This window comes from Mesoplodon mirus (genome assembly GCF_964341445.2).
Source record: "Mesoplodon mirus genome assembly, chromosome: 7".
Taxonomy (NCBI): Eukaryota; Metazoa; Chordata; class Mammalia; order Artiodactyla; family Ziphiidae; genus Mesoplodon; species Mesoplodon mirus.
The window spans coordinates 123,899,644-123,926,320 of NC_138983.1; the positions used below are offsets into that span (position 1 = coordinate 123,899,644).

At 42.0% G+C, this 26,677-nt stretch overlaps 1 protein-coding gene across 5 annotated transcripts in view; it reads right to left on the reverse strand.

The window, feature by feature from the left end:
* CADM1 (cell adhesion molecule 1) overlaps positions 1-26,677 on the reverse strand; it is a 333,644-nt gene that overhangs the window by 22,440 nt on the left and 284,527 nt on the right. For 2 of the 5 annotated variants that reach the window (XM_082626966.1, XM_082626964.1), the window contains exons 6-9: positions 20,454-20,553; positions 17,194-17,366; positions 12,191-12,265; positions 1,946-1,978 (exon numbers count right to left, since the gene is read on the reverse strand). In XM_082626966.1, coding sequence (XP_082483092.1) covers positions 1,946-1,978; positions 12,191-12,265; positions 17,194-17,366; positions 20,454-20,553 — 381 coding nt within the window. Of the gene's footprint in view, positions 1-1,945; positions 1,979-4,332; positions 4,555-12,190; positions 12,266-17,193; positions 17,367-20,453; positions 20,554-26,677 lie in introns of those variants that run through there. The other 3 variants (XM_082626965.1, XM_082626967.1, XM_082626968.1) reach the window with 2 other exon arrangements.

The following is a 26,677-nucleotide window of genomic DNA, read 5'->3' on the forward strand; positions in this document are numbered from 1 at the left end:
CTTATTCCAAGTGTCTCTTTATTATACCAGAAAAAGAGATCACCTTCACTTTCTTTCTCCATAGAGAAATACATGTTCAAATGCCAGTATCCTAAGATCAGGACTGGTCCCTAAATTAATGTCTCATTTTTCAGCTCAGGGGACATATTTTTTACCTTGAATACCCCACCCAACTCCAAGACCTACAACTATTAGAGTCATATAACTACACAAATGTTACTGAAGGGACCTAGAAAACAGAAATCTGGAGTCTTGAGATAAATGATCAGTATCTCTTCAAAGATCTCACAGAATTCAGGAATCTTATGATTACATTTGACCCTGGAGTTAATTATAGAAAGCTCAGAACTTAAAGCATCTTAAAAAGAATAGAACAAAAATCTCTTGAACTACATTAAAATAGCCTTAAAACTCTGAGAATAATCGATAAAAGTCAGGAAGTGCTCAATTAATGATGAAACCTACAAGTAACTGAGCTTAATGGAGTGCAGTGTCTGAGATGTAGTTAGCACCATGGGGCATTACCTTGGAAAGTGCAAGTCTTTCACCTAATTGATTTCTCATGATTGTTGGTGTATCCGGCCCTTTAACTAATTTTATGAACTTTTCCCTTTGTGCCAGTGTCAGGGAGGGCAGGGGGAGGTGGGTTAATGTGGGGAGGGATACTGCCCCATACCCAAGTTTGTTTTGCTTTCTCAGAATTTCTCAACAGAAAGTCCAAATATGGGGGTGGTCAGCCAAGCGTAAAGGCCTGACCTTCAAGGACAGCTCACACAGCATAGGTTTTGATCAGAGATTCCTAACTGGTTAAGTCCTCAAATGCAGGTCTGTTTAAGGTCAATCGTGCTAAAAGTTGAATGAACACCATAGGGTTGGCTGATCACCTCTTGTCATTTAACTGATAGATTTCAATCCTGCACAATGTGCAAAGCGATATAAGTAGGCCCTTTACCAAATAATTCCCTTGAATTCAGTTATTAAACTTCAGCCCATTTTTAACTAACATATCTTTCTCCAAAGCACAATATCGCCAGGGCGAGATGTGAGCTAAGTAATAAAGTAATATACAGATGAAACATGATTCTCATTTTCTGATTGGAGACATATAGAAAAGTGAATGGACCTATTCCAACCTAGGAATTCAGTGGAGAAATTCGGAAAAGGATTTCCTGATGCCCCCTGCTGAGCTTTATTTACTCGGTTTTTATCAGCTTTTGGCTAACATCGTGAGGAGTTTTTTTTTTTTTTTTAATATTTTGCCTACAAGGTACCCACACACAAATGATTTTTTTTAAGTCCCAGTTAATGCTGTTGAAATGTACATATGGTATCATTCTTGTTTGGAGATGTTTCCTGCCAAATGGTAGCATAAACTTTTATGCACACATGGAGATTAAGGGTGAACCTGCAAGAGGCCGTGGAGGTAAATATGATAATTAAAGAAGAACAATGTTCTTCCTCATCCCTATGTCATGAGCTTAAACAGGAATCTTCCGCCCCGACCTGTCCTTCAGTCTCGACTACTAAGTGACATAAATGACTCTTCTTCAAAATGTACCTACGATTCTAGCCTATGAACGAAGAAAGCAACTGGGCCTTTAATTCAGATTCTATGATTTTTAGGCAAATATTAGGTTTTTTTGGAGTCCCTTATATTTCAATGTCTGGCGGCATTATAGAATTAAGGGCTACATGCAGCTAAAACTCCTGCAGCCCAGCCAGCCGACAGGGAGGCCTCGCCTCAGATTGCAACCATTGAACACTGAACTCACAACAGAAATGACAAGACTCAACATCCTTTCAAGCCTCACAAATTAGAGTATATTTATGAGGTCAGTCTACTAGGAACACAGTTTCCCTTGAAGACTACATTTCTCTTTTTCCCAGGCTTGCCTTGCCGCTCAGCAGTGCTGAGAAGGTAGATAAACAGTAATGTGGTACCAACCGTGGACTGCTGGTTCTGTCGTCGCCGTGGTGTCTACAGACGGGAACAGAGGATTGGAGGAAGGGAAGAAACAGGAGGAACGGCATGCAAAAAAAGGGAAAATGGAAAAAAATGGAACAGATAATATATGAGCAAGCTTTCAAAGAACATCGCGTGACAAGCAATAATAAATGAAAAGCCAAAAGCATTTGAAGTGAGTTGCACTGTTTTAAGACATGCCTTCAGCTCAAAGCTGCGAGCCAGTGAGGAAAACAGTAGATTCTTTGGTTCTGGGGGTCTTGCCAGGATACATCTACTTGCTAGTCAATAGTCAGGGGAACATGCAAAGTGATGAGAAACACCAGTGCAAACTCAGTGACTGGTAGATGGCTCTGAACGCATCAAGGCTCAGGACTGTGACAGAAAAGCTCAGTCAGAAGGCTGGCTGAACAACAGATTCATACATTCAAACATTGCCTTTGTTTTAACCCAACCCACCCAGGCACTCAGGCTTTATGACTGCCAATCAGGCGTCGCTGAATCAATTGCACATTTAGGATCCTTTTATGGCTCATGCGCAGATGCCTGTAGATGAATATATGGGTTCAAGTTTTCCATCCAGTGTGTTATTTCAGCAGGGTTCAGCTGGAAAGTTCAATTAACTGGGAGGCCAGGGGAATGAACATGTTAAAGCTTTTCAGATTAGTTTCTATACACACACACACACACACACACACACACACTCTCATACTCACCACTCAGCCATCCTCCACTCTGCGGATCTTACTATGTTACAATCTAAGGGCAAGAAGTCTTGCATGGAAAACACCCAAGTCCACATAATTTGCCAAATGCCACTTCTCATCATGCGACACTCCAAAAATTAAAGCATCCAGCCGTCCCTTTGCTCACGATCCAGAACCACATTCACTGTTGTGAGCTGCCAGGAGTCCTGCCTTCAGGGTGAATCAGGAGATGGCACGTGAGGTTTTTTCACTGCCAGATGCACTTGTTATGGAAGAAACCGTGGTTTGTCTCTTCTTCTATTTCTAATGCCGTTCAAGTTTTCTCCTTCTACCAGGCTTCAAAAACAGGCCTGCTATATTGGCTCCTCTTCACAGGAAATTCCTCAGGGGGCTCCAGAAATTTTCTTTTTCTTTTTGGCTAGAGGGGAAGTGGGATAAATATCTAACAAAATGCACGGCAACATTCCTTTCCCAGAGTCGTTTTAATACCCCTCTTCTAGCCAACTTCATTCCAATGTCAACCCATCTCGCCGGGTTTTAATTTTCAGTTCTACCTTCTCAAGGTGTCTCCCTCCACGATCCTTTCTGGCCAGAAAGGAGTGGAGACACTCACACCTGAGCTGGTCATGTCGAGCTGTAGTGGGATTCTGGGTTGACACTGCAAGTAGTTATCTGTCCTTTTTTTATCATGCAGCTATTTAGCTGGTAATTATTTTCATGAGTTCTGGAGACACCAAAAGACTCTTTTGGACTTGACACAGGCAATGTTTAAATGCACCGGAATGCCAAATGTAACTTTTTTTTTTTTTTTTTGGTCCAACGAGCCTGGTGCTTCTGATTTATAAATATGACACATGAATTCACACCAGTGTTCCCCTTCAATTCCCCTTTCCTCAGAACCCTAGACCATCAAAAAATCAGAGCCCTTCTAAGGAGCCAGAATTAACCAGAAGTCCGAGAGGCCACTACAGCTTAATATAACGTATAGCTGAGTTTCTGAAGAACAGATGAAGTTAAGAAAAACATAAAATAAACCACACCAGAACGCGATACTTACTTACAAGTCTGTATGCATAAAAAAGCAGTTAAAAAACAATACCGAAAATTGTTCAGATGAAATATCTCTACGTCAGATGCTCGTGACACATCTGACACATCTCCTTACTTGAAACATTCAAGTCAAGTGTTAGTTTGAGGTGCTTTCAATTGCAGGGGCAAAATCAAATGCACATTTGTACAGAAACACTTATATGAAAGTTAATATATTTTATGGCTAGACAATGGCTTCTTTCCAAAATTAATTTAAAAAATCACAATAAACATTTTGGCTCATTAGTTTTGTAGCAGCACTTCTAATATGCTTTATTTTCACCAGGTAAATCATTAGTATAAAATGAAAGAAAGTGGTTGGAGTAAAATCTAAGGGTCCTCAAAAATAATGTCTTAGCATTAGCCGACGACTCCCCAATTTACTGGCTGCCTACATCACAACATCCTGTCAGCTTTATGACAAAATCAAACTGAGAGAAGCTGGGTGTACACTGCCCTGTGGGTACCAGAGAATAAATGAAGGGAGGTTCACAGTGCAGCTTGCCTCCCCATTCTGGGGATGGGAAATCCATCAACTGCACCCAACAGGGAAGAGAAAGGGATGTTGAGAAGGAAAACACACGGTTCTAAAACAGTGAAAAGCAAACACATGTTCAAGTCAAACAACACAGTTACTGCAGCTGGGAATGGCAAAACCAGGGATCAGCAATGGAGTGGCAGACGGCAGCAGACGCACAGGCTTGGCTACAAAGTTGAGACCGAGATTGAGGGTGGATCGGGGGAGTCGCTGATTCCATTTCTCTAAGAGCATCTGGTGTGGTATGTGAACAGAGGCTATTTCAAGTAAAGAATGATAAAAAAAAAAATCTTTAGAAGTGACTTTGTGCTCCCCGCAGGAGAGCACTGTGACAGAATCTAATTCTCCTTCATAATTGCATTACGACGTCATGCAGAAACCACAGACACCCTGGCTCTGAAGTGAGTGCGGCTCTGTGAAGTAGGATTTATTAAGGTATCTTAATCAGGAGACTGGAGAGATGTGCTAGCCCACCCCTGTGAATCAACTTGTGGGGTCACTATATTGTTTGATAACATTCTAAGTGTACAGGCAAAATGCAAACAGTAACTTTCCAATAGAAGATAACGTAGGCTCTAATTAACTTGAAAAATGAGAGTGCCTAATTGCCCTAACAGAGGCTGTTTCAAACTTCATTCTGCGGCTGCCTTTAAAAAATAATCTTTGCGCTAGGCCTAGGAGAAAAATAGGTCACAGAAAGTTGAGCTGGACTTACGGTGGTGTAGGGTTATGAAATTAAAAAAGCCTCTTTGAGCTACTGTCTATTTTAATTTTAATGACAATGAGGGAGAAATTTATTGTACATTTATTTTATATGGTCAAGAAAAAACAATCCCACGTTCCTGCAAACCCAGTAAGTGTGTATGGTCTTCATAGTCACTCTCTAGCTGTTTTATGAGTATAATTAAACAAGGTATCCAAGGGCAGGGCCTGCACTGCTATTTGAAAGATGAACATTTCACTGAATATCGACTTTCAGTCTCCCAGCCATACAAACCGTTTATGGGACCCTACCTTGAATAAATTAAACATCACCTATAGTTCACAGTGGCAGTATCAGATATTTTCAAAATCAAAAGGCTCAGACAATGTGTCAGATTAGAGACACCATCCATTTAACCAAGTAGCAAAAAAAAAAAAACCCGAAACCAAAAACAACAACAAAAAAACCGCATGCAAGGCAGCTGGGCAATGTTTAGCTGAAACAGTCATGTGTAAGCTCCACTGTGGCACATTCTAATCCTTTCATATGGATTCTCTCCAACTTAGAATTGTTCATTGAGTGTGACAGACTGGGGGTTTAAAACTAATCCATAAATTAGTCCGTGGTCTCAAACACAACGGGTGCCATAAATGAATATGAAAATCCAGGAACGAAATTAAATTCACAACCTTAAATACCTCTTCTTCTCCAACTGCTCTATGGTACTCTTGCTTTATAATGCCCAGATTCACTGCAAGGTTGCATTTGGGGGGAAGGGGGGAAGGTGTGAGTAGGGTGTACATTAAAAAATGCATACGGTAATAACCTGGAGAACCCAATCTGCTCAAAAGCAGAGCTTAATTGTAAAGAATTTAAATTCTGCCATTTTGATTGTCATAAGCTTAAATGAAAGCATACTAAGCAGTCCAGACATATTTTAATACACTTTCCCTCGGTTTATTTTCTTAACTAAAGTCAATAAGGAGCCAATGGGTTTTCTTAATTGAATTCCCCTTCAGTTTGTGTTATGGAGCTGCTTTAAAGCTAGATGCTAGGCTTGGCAAGGAATTCCCCTGACGGTTTTATTCTCACGATGGTGCTGGCCAATATATATTAAGTATAGTTCCCTCTTTTTCTTTCTTTTTGACATATTTGAAATCTATTGAAAGCAAACATACCTGCTGGAAAATTAAACTTTGAAATTTATTTTCTACTGGTTTCCTGGTTAATTTTCTTTCCATCTATGTTCAGCTTTAATTAAACTCCCATTGCTCAGGGATGGGAGAAATGGATAGGAACGAAACTGAAGCTGAAAGGCCCGAATAGGAGACCCATAAGAAAGCTTTCTTCTGTCTCCCTGTCATCTCCCCTTTGAGTGAAGAGATTGTGTGCCACGGAACAGCAGGAAGGGGACTAGGTTGTTTTTTTTTCTTTTCGGTTAATTTCAAGTTTTGTTAAAAGCTTCTTCAGAATTGTTCACAAGTGCTACTGTGCCCCTGAGATCTTTTCATTTGCAAACCAGATGTTCTCAAAATAATAATAATAATAACCACCTGTACCGTGGTTTCATTTAACAAGGAAAACAATTCCTATCCTATGTTGTGTGTCAGTGCTGGGCGGGAGGAGGGACAGAGAGGGGTGAGGCACCGGTGACGGTGACGGGAGGAAAAGAGAGGGATGCAGGAGGGTGATGGTGGGGAGAGGGGAGCAGCTCTAGAAGTAGTAGTTTATATTCACCTCCTGGAGGGCTGGGTCCTTCCGGCCAAGTCCTTTATTTCCCACCACTGAGATAGCTCCAAGTTTCTAATCCTAAGAAACCTGTATTTATGAGATTATTCTTTTGCACGGTTGTGCGTGAATCTTTAGTATGAAAACATGTCAATTCCCTCTCTCTTGGATTATTTTTCAACAAGGAACATAAGAGTATGGAAATGATGATAGAAGCGTTAGGAAGAAAAAAAATCTCACTGACTTCCCATCTCTCATTCCTTTTTTAAAAAAAATGCAGAATCAGGTGACCTTCATCAGTAATTTCTTCCATTCCCTCATAAGTCAATATGGGTCAAAAACTGGTTGGCTATGATGCTGTTTGTAATAAGTTTATCATCATCAAAAAAATAAAAATGTACACACTTAAGACAGTATGGAAAAACATGGTCCACGCACTTTTGGGGCAAAAACTTGGAAAGGGAGCTCATTACAAAACAGGTGGCTCCTGAGTGTCTACTATACCCTAGTAATATTCCTGTCACCAGGCATACTGGTATGTATATCACTAACATTCGATAAGTATTCAAGAAATGATAAATGAGAAACAGCCTTAATGGAGTAGATGCCAACTCTAGAAAAAAGGCAATTTAGTAAACATTCTAGGATGAGAGATGTGTATTTCCTAGCAACAATGTCTTAATATATATCCCGAACATAAATACACACAACAGACACAAACACTGACGATGGAGGCTTGAAGTAAAGTTAGGCCTTCAGGCTTAATTTCCAAAATGCCATCCTTTCTTATCCACATTCTATCCATTCTTTGATGGCACAGACCAAATTCTACATCTCCTGTGGCAGTCTCTTCAATCTTCTGAATCAGCCCTCAGTGCACGGTATCTCCTGCTAAGGAGTTCCAGTGGGTATAACCTATTTCCTCAGCTATATTTTAAGGGGTTCCAAGAATTTTCTGTCTCCGTGGGCCCTAGCACAGTGCTGTACATATTATGGGTCCTTGATACGCGTTGAATGAATGCCTAAAAGCATTATTACCCCTTACGTCATGCAGATATCAATAGCACAGAGTAGGAATCATGACGCTAAGACCCTGGAGAACAGACAGCTCTATGTGGAGCAAAGCTCTCTATTGTAATATAGCTGGTCATGCTACAGAGTCAGTCTTAAGATAGGTGTACTTCTTTCCTTTGTATTTAGGAAACTGAAAACATGTGCTTGGTTGTTGAGTCTCCCCAATTTGGCATCCGCCTGAAGGATAAGGGCTGTTCTCACCTTCTTTATTTATGTGACCTGACCCACGTTACACACACAAAAAAGCTTAGGATAGGAGGCTATGAATGCCAAAATAATAATGTGAGCCTGGGGGTGGGACTCACTTTCTCCAAGGTATATTGGGTACTGAGTGATTAGATACCAACAAGAAAAACCTTACTGTTTTCTTTTCCAAGAAACACAAAATATTTAACCGGATATGTACTTTCAAAAAGAGAAAAACTCATTTAGAAATGACCTACTTCATTCTTATGAAAGGATTCTTAAATGTGTTTCAGAATTTGGCCCTGTAGCTATTCATTTCTTATTCTAAGGTGATTTTAATTTTTTAATTTATGACAGTCACATGTATAAATGAGACCTACAGATTGAGCTCCTCCTGGCCTGAATTTTATATTTAAGCTGCTAAGGGTGTTTAAAACTGAGTGCTGAGTGTTTTCTATGGTACTTCTCATCAAGCATGTAACTCAGGGCAAAACCAGGCAGAAATAAAACAATATCCACGTTAACTAGGGAGGGAAACACAGAATATTTTCCTAAGATGATTGATCCAACTGGCAGACCAGGGCAAAAGCTATCACCAAACACAAGAACAGGTATTTTTATGTACATCTAATATACAAAGTCAACTAATTTGAAAGAAAGTTCAAAACAAAACAAACAACGCCCTCCCCCCTCCCCACCCTCCCACGGCAGTAGATTTTCCTTTGATTCTGGGTTTTGAAAGGAATTTGCATGGAGGCCTCTTACCCCGGGTAATGGTTGGCTGTCTCTGTATTTTCACAGAGGATGCTGGGGATGGATTTAAAGTGCAATTTAAATTAGGCATTTTGCTCTCCCATAATATAGCATATATCTTCATGAGTGAAACCACATGGACAACTTGATATTGAAAAAAAAAAGGGAGTGGGGGTCTGCCAGTAGCAATAGTCAAAACAGAAATATATGGTCAGAAGATTAATGTACATGAAAGAGAACAGAGACACCAAAGAATCTTATGGGAAATCACAGGAGGCTCTGCGTGGCTCCCATCCCAATTTTATCCCTCAGATGGTTTCTTATTTGGAAAGCGATTCTAATGACATTAGTGGCTGAATAGTTATAAAACCATAACAATGTTGATATGGCAAATTGACATCAAATACTCCTTTCAGTACTCTAGAGCCTGCAAAAATCTTCCCCAGGTGAATCTACCTTTAGACGTGGCCTTCACAGGTAAGTCAGGAGAGCTTCCCCACGCAGGACGGATGGGAGGCAGAGGCGCCCTGCTCCTCCCACCCACCTGTGATTCTGGGTGGGCAGCATCGGGTCAGGTTGGGCTTACAATTCCTCTTTTTCAAGGGCCTCCACGATGAAGATTTAACATATTTTGAGGGAGTCAGGCGACTGGGAACTCACGAAGGCCTGCCTCCCTAACAGGGAGAACAATTCAATTTTTCTGGTTATGGAAGATAAAAGATAACACTGGAACACTTCCTTTCAGAGACATCAGAAATCAACTATGACCTTTCGAGTTTAAAAACATTTTTCGATGGCATTTAAAGACAATTTGTACGTTTTTCTTGTAATGAAACGCTGACCTAGGGAATGGGTTTCAGTCACTGCATTTGCCTGGGAGAAAAGAAATAGATGCTCGTGGGCTTCCTCTTCCTCTTTTTTTTTTTTTTTTAAAGCTGAGGCTTTATGTTAGTATCACTAGATTTAGCTGTTGATGTTTTTAAGGCTAATGGTGGCTGTAATGTACCAAACAGTACAAGAGAGAAGACGAGTGGAGATTAATTTAGCTTTCCATTTGTCAGGATTCAGTCTGGAAGATTTCTTAGGAACCAATCTAAATCTAGGGGATAGCCTGGACCTTTAAAATGGGACACGGAATCATTCAGCTCCATAACCTTTAATCTGTTTGAAGAAAGGAGCAAATGTTAAATTTCACAAGTACACTTTCTGGGCAAGATAAATATATATAAGACTGCTTGTTAAGACACAGCAAGCCTGTAAGATCACATCCGTTAAGGCAGTGGATTCTACAATGTTTTAGTGGCAATTTTAGTGTAACGACTCTTGGGTGTGCCAGTGAGAATCAGGGCATTCATCACCACAAATACATTTTGTGTGTAGAGCGGGTTCAGCTGCTAACATCAAGAGGCCAAAGTGCACCTATGAGATCATCTTATATTACCTTGAGCAAAGAGGTGAGGAGGAGAGGAAGAGGAGAAGACAAGTCCCTATAAAGGTACCTGTGATGTGGACAGAAATATAGCATTGTTTGTTTTTAAAATTTCCTCTTAAATGGAGTCTCTGTGGTTGTAACTGTGATAACAGTGAGTTGTAGCTGTTTGAAGATGTGAGATTAGCTTTAGTCTGGAGTCAAGGCTTAGGAGCTGTGAACTGAAGTGCCTCTGCTGAGTCGCTGAGATTGATGGTGAGGGGGGAGGAGTTCAGGGAGTGTTAAGAAAGGTCTTTTTAAAAAAAAACCTAAACTAGTGAGAGGCCAGCCACAAGTGAAAAGTGCTGTTCCACATTAAAGAGGAATGTGGTATTTATGCCGAATGAATGAAGGCCTTGACCGCCTTAAAACGTAAACCTGACTTGCTACCTAGATGGAAACTTCTACAAGGAGAGGTCATCAAGGCTGGCTCACACCCGGACAACTTCTGCAAAGACAAAACAGACCAGGAAGGGCTTTCTTAATGGGTTCACACATGCAGGGCAGTGGCGAAAGGGGCAATGTCATTTACACTGACATCCAAAGGGCCGTTCATAGGAAACTATGAAAACCTGGTAACAGCAGCTCAAGCTTAATTGGTTTACTACCCGGATAAGAGAGGTAAGAAATCATGAAAGGTAAACACATGGTTCACAGCAAGGAAAGTTGTTAGCATGGTTGCTCTGGAAATCAGTCAGGGTGGGGCATCTTTGTTGCGCTTATTAAGGATGCAGAAAGTGGGAGGAATCTCTCTGCCCTGCTAACAAACCGAGTTTACTTAAGAAGCAGAAGAAACTAACAAAAAGCTAAAAGGGAAATACACACAGACAAGAATTTAGGAAGCAGCCTGGATGGAGCTGAGTTTAGGGTGAGACACAAAAACCAACTGATGGATTTTCAGAAGCTTTTCAATTAAGTGCAGGCACGGATGTTTTCGCAAACATCATTCAGAACCATGCTCACTAGGGGCTTATTTAAAAGTTCTTTGTTCCACTGTAATGGTTAGAAAGGTGAAGAAAACTGAAGTTAGACAATCTATTGTTATATTTCATAAACCGATGAGGCCTCTTCTTTCACTGAACACTTAGAATTTTCATCATGTCTATCACACCAACTCCTGTGAAAACTGAAAATGTCTCCAGAAAGTCAATGTAAAGGATGGCCTTACCTAAGGAAATCTTGCACGTCTAGTCGACATGGTGCGGCCATAACCTTTCCCACCCTGGTCGGCAGAGTAAACTCCAACAAGTCTCCCGGACAAGCGACATCAAGCGCTGAGAGCCGCTGGGGACCGACCAGGAAGGGGCTAGAGGACACAACCTCCTCCCTCAGTGACGGTCAGAAAAAGGAGACCGCGAAACTCACTTTGAATAGGAGTTTCAGACAGTCCAAAGAGCTAAACCACAGAGTGACAACCGCAGTGGCTCCTCCAGTGTTTAGCGGAGGGCAGGAAGGGGTACTCGAGTGCCCAGAGTGGAACAGACGGTGACTCCCCAGGTGACACACGGTCAGTGGGTACTCTCTGGGGCAGGAAGGATGATGCACTTAGGAACATGGCCCACGTGGACATGTTAAAGGGTGTGTATTTTCCTTCACGTGGATTAAAATGAAATTAAGGCAAGAAGAAGATCCAAAGCCGGGATACTTACCGTTTCGTCAACCGTGGCTCAGCACAAGCTATCCGCGTGTTTTCTAAGAGCCAGGCTGCCCTTTTCCCCCCTAGCATTTTGCTTTGCATGGTGATGCTTAAAAAAGAATTCTGCAAAATATCTGATCTACTGTTAAATGCTTGGATGTTAAAGACTTTTCTGATGTCCTTAAGAGTCGACTTGAGAACACAGTATCTAATGTCTTTCAAGTTCCCAAATAAAGGAATAATTCCATTCTAAGGAGTTAAAGGGACCTTTTAGGCTTCTTGTTATACATACCAGAAAGACAGTGTACATTCAGGACATCTGCAATGGCAATGAAGGTACCATACCTGCGATGATGGTAAGGATGGTGGTGGTGGTGGTGGTGGTGGTTGTTGTGAGAGGAGGGGTAGTTGTGGGGGGATCTGGATAAAGAAAAAAAGGAGAATCAAACCCACAATGCTGAACACAGCGGTGATCAGTAACGACACAACAAAGGCGTGAAGACACTGACATGTTGTTTGATGACCTCTCCCTTTAAAATCCAAAGACTCCCCCCCGCCGCCGGCCCCAGCCCTGCAAAGATTTATGTCTTATAATCATATCCCAAGGCCTTATTCGGAAGAGCTAAGAAAAGAAGAAAAGAGATTTGGGGGCTTCCCTGGTGGCGCAGTGGTTAAGAGTCTGCCTGCCAATGCAGGGGACACGGGTTCGAGCCCCGGTCCGGGAAGATCCCACATGCCGTGAAGCAACTAAGCCCGTGTGCCCCAACTACTGAGCCTGCGCTCTAGAGCCCGCGAGCCACAACTACTGAGCCCACGCGCTGCAACTACTGAGCCCGCACACCTACAGCCTGTGCTCTGCAACGAGAAGCCACCGCAATGAGAAGCCCGCGCACCACGACGAAGAGTAGTCCCCGCTCGCCGCAACTAGAGAAAGCCCACGCATAGCAACGAAGACCCAAAATAGCCATAAATAAATAAATAAATAAATAAATAAAATTTCAAAAATTAAAAAAAAAAGAAAAGAGATTTGTATCAGTGAAGTGAACTAGGGATGAGGAGATGAGAAGTAGAGAAGGGAGGAAAAATCACAACATATGACACACCCTCCCCACCCCCATCCAATTTCAAAGGGTGAGGTTACACCAACTCAGCCCCTGAGAGGGTCTGACGGTTGTCATTTCGTTTTATGCTTTCACCGGTGGGAGAAAGGAGGAGATGGCGCTGATCTATCTAAAGGGCTCCTATCGGCCAAGGGAAAGTGTGTGCCTGCCTCTTGCTCTCTGACTGTTAACTTCATTATTCTCCATCAATACATCCCAGCAGGAAGTAAAACTACTTTTATACTTGTAATAAATACACAGAAGAGAGAATGTCACCACTAAATATCAAGTTCCAGGCATGTGAGATTTTACTGAGATTTTATTTTCTAAAAGTCAATAAATTTTACAACTTATAAATATTAATCAGTTCATCGCCTTTGCTCAAGCCTGACCTACGTGGGCGACAATGATAAAACTGAAGAACGTTTCCATCTTGTAAACAAGAGAATGAAATATAAACAAGGCTTAACCCTCCAAGCCAGGAATCCGATAGGGAATCCTCTGTCAGGTGTCTGATATACTGTATATTCTTCTATCATCTTCAAAATTATTTGGGGGAAAAAAGAAGGCAAATATGAAAGAGAAAAAGAAATTCTCAGCCCAACTGATCAAACTGAATGTGTTAAATTGTCAGCAAGACTTTGACCTAAGCAATCATTCTGCTATAATAGAGCATAAGACGATTTGAAGGCTTTTGATTTTAAATTTTATCTAACGCCCATCAACTTTTTCTCCCTGACACATCTGGTGTCCTTTTATCTCCAAGTGAGCTCTCAGACTGTCTAATTAATACATCCAAACTTTAATTATATACTGTGTCTTTATTGGGTTTGGCGGAACTTCCTGGAAGTTTACGAAAACATTATCTTGGCGTTTGGTTATGAGGTCTGCTTAAAAGATTCCTACCGTTGATCAATAATCAGTTTTAAATTTCCTCACAAACTTCTCTCACACGTACACAAATGTATGAGTTTGACAGGGAAGAATCAAGAGCAAACCTGTCTGTTTTAGGGGAGACTCTGTTCATTGAAGTTGGGGATGCCAGCAGTTTAAACGACTATTGAAAGCAGCCTCACACATGAGTGCAAAAAAAGAATCCATTAAAAAATATTCTCATTCTCTTCCAAGAAGTAGAAATGATTCATAATTTCAAACCACCTTGTTAGAAGAACGGGCAGTACACGTTCAGTCTTGCTTTTTGGAGTACTTTCTTATGGAGGCCACAGGTGGGGAAGCATTTTGTGACCTGGGAGACCACTGGATGCACCTACATCCTGCGGCAGGTGCAGGTACAGGTGCAGGTAGGGACTCAGGTGAGCGACGGGCACCGGTCCCTGAAGACAACCTGCTCTCTCCACGCCCCAATTCAGCTGTACCCAGAGATGTGCCTTCTCTGTTCTGATTCAATGACTATTTATCACTGAAAAGGAACATCTGTAGCTGGTATGCTACAATGCTATTTCTGTCTCTATTTCAAAAAGTGAAACACACACATCGCACAATGTGCGATGTCCACAATACAATCAAAGTGCACCTGAAGGTGATTTGAAATTACGATTACCAACAGGAGTGGAACAGAGACTAACGAGGGCAGAGACTTCAGAAAAAAGGTCACTAGTTCCTTTCATTTTGTGAAAATCACACACTTTCAATTATTTTCATCACTACTGGGGTAACTTGTCCTTCACATGTGGCTCAAGTGACCTAAATGAATTAGATTCCGTTACCAGGTGTAATGCCTAGATCTTTTCTAGTGAGAAGAGCAATGTGAGGTCACTATTTAAGAAAATACAGAGTTGGAGCTAATAAGCTGTGTTTGACACATAGACGCTAAAAGAACGAAACCAACTGGGGCTCAGGCGCTAACCAGATAGATTCGCCAAGTATAGAAGTTACTTCTGGAGAATTAAACATTTTAAAAGCATGTTAACTCTGAGTTCATAAAGAACTTTGAAAGCTACTGTAGTAGGACAATAAATTGGCTTTGAAAAGAAAACCTACTCACCATCTTCTCAAACTGCTAGAATATTTTATTACTAGACAAGCAACACCTCAGGTGAGTATTCTAGCCTGTCACCCCAGGCATTACTGCTAGTACAGGTTACGGAAGGGAGGTAGCATATTGTGTATCTAGCAAATTCCTAGACCAGGCGAAGTGCACCATCTTGGGTCGGGGAGATAGGTGGATGTAGATGTGCTTGCCTACATGGGCAGGTCTCTGTTTCCCGGCTTTCAAATAATGCATTCTGGCCCAGCGAGTTCATTCCCAAACGACAATCTTGCATTGGAGGGAACTGTTCTACCGGGAAGCAGAGAGAGTAAGAGAAACTACAAAGAAAGACACACATTTTACTGTAGACTTTGGAGTCAAAGTTATCGTGGCTCTGAAACATATTTAGTAACCGTGTGAACTTGGGCAACTTATGTCACCTTTCTAAGCTTCCTTTTATCATCTGTAAAATGGGATGATGATGGCGCTTACCTCCTCATGTTATCGTGGAGATCAGAGGTGATCGTGCATGTAAAACTGTCACCCTAGCGCATGGAGCGAAGTGAGCAAGCCCTCCATGAATGCTAGCCAGAGCTAGGATCCAAAATTATTCGAATCTATCTGTCTATCAAATCCACAAAACGCTTCTCATCCTGAGATGTCGGAACAGTGGGTACAATAAATCAAAATTGTTTTTCCAGATAACTGAGTCTTCTGAATCAAGGAACACATAATAGACTGGTGGAAATCTGTCTCTGCTTTTCATAATCTGCCGTTTTTAAAAAGAGCTGAATGAAAGTCGTCTGTAAACCTGGATAACAGCAAGCCTGGGGCCTCGCATGAGGCTCAAACCCTGATGTTGATCATGGGAGTGATGTAGAAGCAAAAGGGGGATGGCTGGAAACGGGGTACTCGGCACCGCCTTGCACCTACACGGAGAGCCATGCCCTTCACTCTGATCTCCTTAACTACCGGGGAGAATTAATGCTATTATGTGTAGACCACAGACAACATGGGTAGTGTGCAAAGAAATCACACCTCAGAAGTCTATACATAAAGTGATTAGATGTGAGCCTTTAACTTTGCATTATGCTAAGGAAAACAAAACTCAGGTACAGGCTAAAGATTATATTTTAATCTCCATGTAGATATGAGGGAAAGCATGCTTCTATTTCATCAAAGAGACTGCTACTCCTATTTTCTTCATAAGGAAAGTGGCCAGGTTCTAAGACGTTATGGTGTAAATATCCCATATGTAGATTTACATGTGTATATGTGTATATTCACATACACTTACACTTGGATTATTTACATGGCTCACATGAAGAGAGAAATGCACACACGTTAATATATTTACAAGATACTGAAATTGTCATGCCTATGGTTACTCATTCTGTGTCATGTCAGCTCATGACTATTTTTCCTGGTGTAAAAGTAACCGAGAGAGTCAGCTGGACAGAAGAGACTCAATTCGTCATCATAAGACGAGACAGGCAGTGCACTCCTCAACTAAACAGAGAATATTCACCAGACACAAAATTGACCTTGAGCTATAAATGGGAAATAAAATTGACCATGAGCTATAAATGGGAAATAAGTTTAAAATGGCTAGTACAAGTAGGTGCACAATAAATATTTGTTGACTAGAAAGTGAAAATCATGATCATATGCTTTAATAATCCTGCAAAAAGATATTAAGAAAACAGACAAATTTTAAAAAAAAAGCACTTCTGTCTAAAGCAGCAGCTATAGGTGGTTAACAGAGCTACCAAGGACCTTCTATTTTTTTTCCACGTATTTACTGGCTTGCGACATATGGAAAGTAATAGCTTCATGCTGAAAATAGGATAGTTCTGCTCATCAAAGCAGGAGAAAGGCTAGCCCAGGTATCATCAGAAAATACCACTGGGAATAGACTTTCTGAGCTGAAAAGCCATTAATTGGTGAGGTTGAATTTCGCAGTCATTATTTCTAACATAATCTCCATAGTGTGCGCCTGAGGACAAAGTTTTCCTACTCAGCATGACCAGAGCCTGTGATCTAGAGGGAAGCCCCCAGGATTAGAAGGGGAGAAGAAAAGTCACTGTCCACCTAGTGGTAGCACTGGGGTCCACCTTGGGCCAGGCTTCTTTAATTCTTGAAGGAAACAAACTGGTTTTTTTGGTTTTCAACTTGACCAAAAGCTCTAGGAGTGAATCATAAGCAGCAGCTACATAATAAATGAGTCAAATGGAAGAGGGCTTCATCTTCTCACGTACCGTATACATACAGCATATAATCCGAATGAGCTTTCCCCACTATGTTTGAAGCCTCACAGCGGTATGTACCATTATCTGTTTTGTTTAGGTTATTGATGAACAGGTTGGGCCCCGACAGTACGGCGTGTTGAGGCATTTCATCATCGACTCTCACCCAAGTTACCATCACAGGCCTGCAGAGGGAATGGGAGAGAGACAGGTTGCATTATGATTTCCCACCAAGATGTCTGCATCAAACCTCTCACCCACACAGTAAATGAATCCCATGCAGGATGACACAATTAAAGAGGACCTATTTTAAGTTCAGAGAATTATAGCTGTGAAGGCTTCACAAATCTGTTTGGAATATAATTTTTTAAAAAATATTATCGGGTGTTGAAAAACTTTCAACAGACCAGAAGCAGGAGTCTCATTATTTCCAATTCATCTTCAACAAATCAGCAAATAAACCAACATGCCCTATTTTTATGCCCTGCTGTGTGCTTTCACACCAATTCAGACAGGACAGAGCTCACCCATTGTTAATCATCTCATTAATAAGGGTAAAAAAATATCAAATCCTGGGCTAGTGATACATGCATTAATCTCATGGTTACTAACACGCCGAGATAGTGGCATAGAAAGTTGTGATATTTAAGTGGATTTCGAGTTTCGCAGAAAGGAATGGACTTTTACAGCTGAATAGTGCTTTCTTTGGCCTCTGCTGTTTGAAAAAAAATTACCTCTTCTCATTCTGGAAAGAGGTAATCACTTCCTGTCCCCTTACCCCCTACCCATAACACACCCTCCGCCAACCCAAGACCCCACCGCACCTTCCGAGGCCCCAGGCCACCTTATCTATGTGTTCCTTGGCAAAATGCCTGTCTTCCCTGGCTCTCCAAGGCCCTCACACTGCTCCCCTTCCCCTGTGTGTGCACCTGCAGGCCCGCAGCTCGAGGGACAGGCTCCCAGATCAATGGCTGTGGAGTGACAGTACCTCCATGTGAACTCTTGGGGTCCTATGGCACTTGCTCATCACAGGGGAGTTTATTTTCGTGATTTAAAGACCACATTTGTATCCACCAGGAAAAAGCAAATTTCACAAGATGCTCCAGGGCCCAAATTGCACACACACAGAGTCTTTTTCAAACTCACTGAATTTATAATCGTTCAAGGCAGCCCCTATGAAATGGAGGCCACATCTAGGGCTGGGCCTGAAAGCTGCCATTTCCAAGGCAAGGCCACAGAGATTCGGGCACAGAAGCAGCTTCCTTTCATTTCCTGAACTACCTCTAGGAGCAGCATCAGAACCAAAGACCTGTGCTTCATATGAATGGGCACTCAAGACAGCCCTGTCAAGTAGCATTCCGGTTTTCCAATGGGATGTGAAGTCACAGTTTTTCTTTAGTGACACATGAGTTTGTTATCACAACGCAGTAAATTATTTAAAAATGAGCCCTGCATCCGTCCTCCTCGCAGGCAATGGCGAACGGCTCTGCCTGGCAATCAGACCTACTGTCCCGCTGCTTGACAGCTGAAACCATCAATGGGGGTAAATGCTGAGAACATTCACAACATTTAACAGCAAGTTAAATTACCATTTTTATTGTATGCAATTTCTTGAGAAAATAAATAGGTGATATGCTAGAAGGGCTAGCAGTCAAGTAACCCGTGCTTTGCTCAGACAACCGTGGACACGGGCCGATTTGAGAGGAACAAGCAAATACCCTCTCTGGCATCCATGTCCCGAAGGAAACATACAATTTACTGTCCCCGTGGCACATTCGACTGAACACAGTACCTTCTTCAGGGGAAAAAAATATAGAGACAAAATAGAGGTTAGCAAGCCGTAGTCTGTAAATGTAGTTAATGTGGCTGGTACTGTAAGTGGCAAGAGGCCTGAGAGAATTTAATTTTTTTGCCACTGGATTGTTTTGGAAGGAAGGCAATTTGCTACCTGGGGCCTAATTCCAACAGTTTACACAAAGAAAGAGCTGAATCTTTTGCAGTGTTCAAAGCAGAAGAAGACTGCTTTGGTAAAGCTGGAAGTACTTAAAACCAAATAACCTCGAACCACCCAAGGAAAAGCAAAGCAGAAGCAAGACCATCTCCTCCTTCCTAAAGGCCATCTTTACAACTCCAAACGGTGAGTAGAGAGAGAAGCAAATCCTCGCCCCTGGAGAAGGACACACAAAATAGGGAGGGCTCACGTGGGAAGAGAGCCCACTGCAGCCAGGCTCCCTCTGGCTCTCTGTTCTCTCAGAGATCAGCACTTAGCTGTCATGGGGAGAATTCTTTCCAAAGACTTGGGGGAAGCTTTGTGAAAATGCTCTGAGATCCTTATATGAATATGCTAGTTAGCAAAACTCTGAGAGGGGGAAAAATCATAGCATGGGGACAGCAGAGGGAGCTCAATGCTGTTTTTTGTTGGGGACCAATAAAAATCTGAGTGCTCCCCCACACTACGTTGACCTGTTGTTCCATGTGAAATGGATTGTTTTTTCCCTCAGAAACAGTTAAAAACAATCTTCACTCTATTAGAAAGATGAAAGGGTTCTTCCTCCTCCCCAAACGAAAGGGAATAAATAGCTAAAGTGGTACCACCACATGGCTTTCGCTTTATTAGTGATAATACATGTAGTTTCTCGAATTCACTTTCATTAATTTAGCAGGGGCAAGTGACGTAGCTTTTTTTACGCTTTTCAATAAAATAAGAGTGTAAGTCTTTTCCCTTATGCAGTATGTATACATATTCCTTGAGAAAAATTCCCAAACCATTCCTCACTAACAAAAATATTTCTAGTAGTCACTTTTCCTTGAGGGAAGAAGCAAAATGAAAAGTAAGGCAAATTCATTTGCCTACAGCTAGCCCTAAACACAGCAGCTTAATTTAGGACTGAAAACCATCTTTCCAACAGCTTAGTTAGACATTAACACAGAAGGTAGCAGAGATATCATTAGATTGTGGGCCCACTAAAAATTTATTAGGATTATTTTATGTGGGTGAGAGAAGATAGTTCTGACGATCATGTTGATGATAATAAAAGAGAATGAGCTGAGATTTCAATCTTAGATGGCATTTCATTTTTCTCCTAATTCTCACCCTTAAGAACCACAGATATTTATCCCCCTTTTCACTGAATATTCTTTTAGTTCCTGAAAAATCTTCCATCCTTTACAGCAGGAGACAGGTGACAGGCCAATGAGTTGTGAATGCACATCTGTGTGTTGTGGCATTTACTGCTCATGACCCTCTGCCAACCTTGGCCTTCAGAACTTACTGGGGCTTCCCGATGGCTTCACATGTTAACTCAAGCGCGTCCCCTTCCCGGGTTAGGCCTTGTAGAGGATAAGTCATCTGAATATGCACTTGAGGCTTATCTGTGTGATAACAACACAAAGTATAATGTTTAGCAAATGGTATCATCAGTCAGAACCAGACTTGCACGCTGCCACAAACCCCATACGACCAGCACTCACACACTTCCCATCCTCATGCCTTCAGTAAAATCCTTCTAATTAGTAAGTGATCCTGGCATTTGCTCAAATTAAACTGACTAATAACTCTAAGAAGTGAACCACGAATAGATAAGAGATTCATAAGCCAACCATGCCACATCAAACATTTCCTGCAAAATACATTTTGTTACATTTAAGTTTATCTCCAGACTCACTCAAGCTAAAGGAAACTCATTTGCCTTCATGCTGAGGTGAAGCCACAGATATCTGCGGTGCTCAGAATGGATACATTTTATCATAGATCATATATTACTATCTGTGCTCAGAATGGATACATTTTATCATAGATCATATATTACTATGCGACAATATGTTGTGACACTGCATATTAATAAGTGTGCCACTTCTATGCTCTTGTTTTCAAATGGGAAAGGCAAAACTTCTGAATTCTACTCAAATGTCTAAGAATAAAGAACTGGGAGGTTTTGGTGGCCCCTAACGAAACTCTATGATGGCTCAACGTAAACATATCAGAAGGAAGGAAACTGACGGTTACTGAGTCTACTATGGTAGGAACCGTCCTTGATGGTGGAGAAAGCCCAGTTTTAGGGACGAGAACATTAGTACCTAGAGAATGATGTAGGTTGTCCAAGGTCATAGAGATAACATAATGAGAGACAGCCCCATGAAATGTATTTTGGAGGGATTATTGATTCAAACCCACATTTCCTAATGGCAATCCATAATTAAAGCCAAGTATACTGAGTATAGCTTCCTAATGCAGTCAAGTATTTAGGTATTCCTAAGTGATGTATTCCTAGGCGTAAGTGAATACTTTAGTGATGTAGGTATCCTTATTTCCACTAGCTATTTAAAAACTGTGTTTGTGAGTTTGTGGGGCTGTGGGTATGAGAGAGGAACGCTAGGAGGTACAGGGAATGGGGAGGGAAGGGGGAGGGGTTGGAATTAACTTAGATACACACACAAATACATTTACAAATAAAACCTGAATGGAATTGGGAGGGTTTTTTTTTTCCCTTTGCTGAACTAATAAGCTATTAATCCCTAAATCATTTTTCTCATTTAATTTCATGACTTTGTAAATGTATATTTTTGGAAATGTACCCAAGAGGTAAAAAATGTGAGAGGGCAAGACATCAGTTGGCTGAAAAGTCAAAACAACTGCCATAACTTTACTTTCTCGGACAATCACACCACCCAAACGATAGCCCCTTGGCCTTTTACAAGCAGTGGTTCGCTCATTATCATTCACCCTGTGGTATCAGGGGGCAAAGAGAAATATGGCGGGGCTCAACCATCTCTACCTGTACACAGCCAAACAAGCTGCACGAGGTCCTCTCTAGGGATGGCTGTTTTCTGGATGTATTTTTACAGTCGTGTTACTAGCACTGGATCTTTCTGTCTCTGAAAACCACATGGCATTCAAAACCTTTTAAGGGAGGCTTCTTGTACATCGGTGGGCACTGTACACTGAATTGGTAATGCTTTCTGAGGAGCTAAGTCACTTGCCAGAGAACATAAGTTAACTGGGACTGAAAGCTCCAGCTGACCCCTGAAAATAACACGACTCTATTCTTAGACTTGTTGGCAAAGGCAATGTTTAAGAGGAAAATGGCCTAGAGGTCTCCAGATACTGATAGCTGGGTGGGGAAGCTAATCATTAAAGAAAGGCAAAAATACTCAAAAAGGATAAACAAGATGACCTTAAATGAGCACTGGCTGATGGGCAAGTGTCCTGGGCACCCACCTTTGAGAGCTACAGACAATACTGTAGGCTAAATACAACCATTGGGTGACACATGTGGGTCTATTATTTTTGGTGGTATAATACACTTGCACACAGAGCTAGTTGGTAAAGTTTATTAAAAAAACAACCCACAGGGCTTCCCTGGTGGTGCAGTGGTTGAGAGTCCGCCTGCTGATGCAGGGGACGCGGGTTCGTGCCCCAGTCTGGGAAGATCCCACATGCCGCGGAGCGGCTGGGCCTGTGAGCCATGGCCACTGAGCCTGCACGTCCGGAGCCTGTGCTCCACGACGGGAGAGGCCACAACAGTGAGAGGCCCGCGTACAGCAAAAAAAAAAAAAAAAAAAAAAGACCACAAGATCTTTTTGGTAGAAGGTTATGCCACTGAAAACACAGACAACAAAATACCAGCTCCCTTATAGTTCATGCTCAGAAACAGCAGCACTTCTGGAGTTCCTGGTTAGGGAACCTCTGTCATCCTTATCCAGGAACCATTCTGAGGAAAGCTAAATTTAAAGCCCCCAATTTGGGCTGAAATGTAACATTTTCTTATAGGTTAATCTCTGATCCACAGAAGGTCTACATTTTCCATGCACTGCCGACTTCGGCCCATTAATTAAGGAGAAGCAGAATGCTTGCTGGCCGATGTGGAAGGCTCTTTTGTCCTTTTTTCTCCTTTGTATAATTTACAAGCAAACAGAGAGTATATTTTTCAGCACAGTGCACTAAGGGTTTTTACACGCTCAACTTCCATTCATAATAAAGACGGTGCTGAAAATCTATCCACCCTGCCTTTTCAGTACCACTGAGTTTGTTTTAGTTAAATGCTTTTTATGTTCCTAATGGCTGTTTGCCAGTTGTCAATTACCCACATAAATTAGGAATAACAAGCTAAGGCCTGACTATACCTGGATTTTACGTTTAAAAAAAATCATATACTAAGCCATAGGAAGTACACCTTCAATTTTGATAACTGACTTTCCCAATTTACTCTCTAGGTTTCTAGAGAAACATCTACCATCTACTCATGGGTACAGCTGCCACAGTTCCCTTAATAGGTCGCTGGAAAGGTAAACATTCATCTTGCTTGTATTATACAGAAAAATGTCCTCCTCTGTTGGCACATGCAGTATTTATAGGCATATTATGCGACTGTGGGCAGCTGAGCTATCTTCACGCCCAGCCTAGGAGCCAAACAGAGGGTCTGTGTGCCAAGATCCATCTCTGGGCGAAGGAAACTTAAAAAACAAATTCAATTCCCCCTCCTCTGCCCTGAAAGAGGAACTTGAGCCTTCCCAACAGGCGGGATAGAAACCCTGGGACTCCACTGGCACCTCTAGAACCCAGGGCTGCTCAATTTTCCCAGGATGATCCTGACCACAATCCGAGTATGTCAAAAGACTGAACAATCCAGATGGCTGATTGAATAGCCCAGAAGTTCATCATTTATATTTTAATTATGTTCATAAATCAAGCGGTGGGTTATAACCCACCGAATCTTTTCTGAAACAGAACCAGACTCCAAGATTTATTTTTAAGTAATGAGGTAAGGCCCAGAACATTTTCTGGGTGATCATTTTACGCCTTGGTTGGTGCTGGAAAGCACAAGGCTAAAAGCCAGATGACACTTTCTGCCCAAGTGCAATAACTGTCTAGAAATGTACTGCAGAATGGCTTAATGTCACTATAAAATGGAACTGCTATATAAAAATAAGAAAAATAGTTTGGTCTGTGCACTCATGGACCATTACAGTTACAGAGATGGTACCACCAACAGCTAATAAATTAGGTCAAGGGATCTGAGGTTTTCATAATACACTGTAATTTTTTAAAAAACCCCGTAAAAGACATTTAGCAAGACTATTACAGCAGACAAAATTCGTCCATTGGTCAAAGTCGCACAGAGGGTTAAATACCAGGAGGCTTTAGGTCACACTACAGTAGCAGCCAATTAAAAAAATCATATTAGAAAGACATTCTGATTTGATGAGACTTTCTTTAAATGGACTTTGCTCTCTCTATAAAGGGAAAAAAATATATATATATATAAAAGGAAACTCTTAAAGAGGTTAGAATGGCTTGCTGGCAGATTACAATTGATTTCATGCCAGTCTGACCTTGTACCATATTCTATGATCTTTTCAGAAGATGAAACTCAAGACTCTGGAACCTGTATTTCACTTTCCTATGTAAATGAAAAGTCACAGTCTCCTTCTCTCTAGATTACCGCACTAACATATCAGGTCTTTAAAATTTCTTGGTTAAAAAAAGTACACTGCGGTTTCCTTTTGCCTGGGATATTATCCTCCCCATGTACCAGAGAGGAGCATTGCTGAGATAAGAGGGAAGGCGCCCTGACACCGCGGCAGGAGGAGACCTGTTAGCCCAGGGGCTCCTGACGCTTTCCCTGCCTGAGATTTTCTAAATCGGGGGACGTGGGCCTCAAATGTTCATTGATGCGCTGACTGCAAGCAGGCCCAGGAACCCCAGTGCAAATCTGTTACTGCAGGCTCTTTGCATCCCTTGCTTAGATTTCATCCAACATTCTGAAACACCTGTTAGAGGGAGACTGGATGCCTGTCGACCAAGTGTTCATTGTTTTGGGCCTACCAGGGAGAACTCAAGGGCAGTGTGGGCCCAGATGGAATCAGGATGGCTGGGAGGATGGTTTGGGTCAGTGCCTGTGCATTCAGGTGGGGAGGCACTGACAGAAGGGTCTTTGTCAATCATGGGGGATTACTGCAGTTTGGAGGAGCACGACAATGCCCAGATGCACCTGAGATTTGGTGAGTATTAGGGGCTGCTTGAGCTCAAAGCAGAATCCACCGCTATAACATGGCTGCCTAAGCTGATGGGAGAGCCCAGCTTTGCTCTGAGGGAGGGCAATGTACCACAAGGTCATTGGGGCTGATGTATCACGAGGTCATCGGGGCTGGTGAGAGAACACAGTCACAGCGAGCTCTCAGAGGACTTAAAGAGAACATCTTGCAAAAGGTTTGCTTCCCATTGTCATAATACATTCACGAATAATTTTCACTGCCATTTATTTTGTTTGTTTGCAAGGTGAAGGACCTCCTGCTGTTACATCTGTTGTATGAATCGGAGCACTTAAACTGCTCTTCTTTTTTTTTTTTTTTTTTTTTTTTTTTTGCGGTACGCGGGCTTCTCACTGTTGTGGCCTCTCCCATTGCGGAGCACAGGCTCCGGACGCTCAGGCTCAGCGGCCATGGCTCACGGGCCCAGCCGCTCCGCGGCATGTGGTATCCTCCCGGACCGGGGCACGAACCCGTGTCCCCTGCATCGGCAGGCGGACTCTCAACCACTTGCGCCACCAGGGAAGCCCTAAACTGCTCTTCTTGAGGAGGGCTGAGCTATGATGAGTGGGATGAGTCAAACCTGGGGGGACGGATGTGGGACCGAAGAGCATGTGCCACATTACACAGTAAGATGCAGTTTCCTCTTGTTGCAACTTGTAAGTAGTTTTGTGGATATTGAAATTACTGTTTACCCAACAGAATCAAATTTTATTCTGTGATGTTGTGGCAGAGAGTAGTTTCCAGTGCCTTTGAAGTGGGGTGCACACTCACCCACACAGCACTCTTCCATATCTTTGAGAAATCTTCAGAATTAGAAAGTGAACACTGGGTGAGAAAATTCTCATAGCAAGATTTTCTGCACAAGAACGTTAGCTCTGTAACAAGAAAAGTTTTTGTTTTTTGTATCCCTGGTGCCTAGAACAGTGTTGGTGCCTGGCACATAGTAGGCATTCAATACATATTTACCAAGTGAATGAATGAATGAGAAAGTGGGGAAACATTGGGGCATGGACTTCTAGCTCTGCTACCGGTTAAACAAAAACAAAACAAAACCAAGCAGACCATGAATCCCTCTAAGCCCTGTTATAAGACAGACAAGGCACATTAAAATTTTCAAGTGTTTATTTGAGCATCCATTTGAACAGGGCAGCCCAAACTGAAAATGCTCCAATAGGAGCTGGGGGAAAGGTTTTAATAGAAAAGACACGGAAGTAAAGCAAGTGAATTATTTGACTGGCTAGAGCTTGAGCAGTTGCCTTTTTTGGGGAAGCCTGGTTAGCCGTTTGTGATTGGCTGGGCTTAAGTTTCATTGCCTTGTAGTGCACTGGCTTTGGTTTAGGTTTTGGTTTGCCTACATAAGCTACCAAGGTATCAGAGTCACCTTATTAGATTGGTCTAATGTCCTCCTTGTTTAATCACTTTAACAGCCCTCATTGCAAAATACAATTCTATTTTTCTTTTAAAG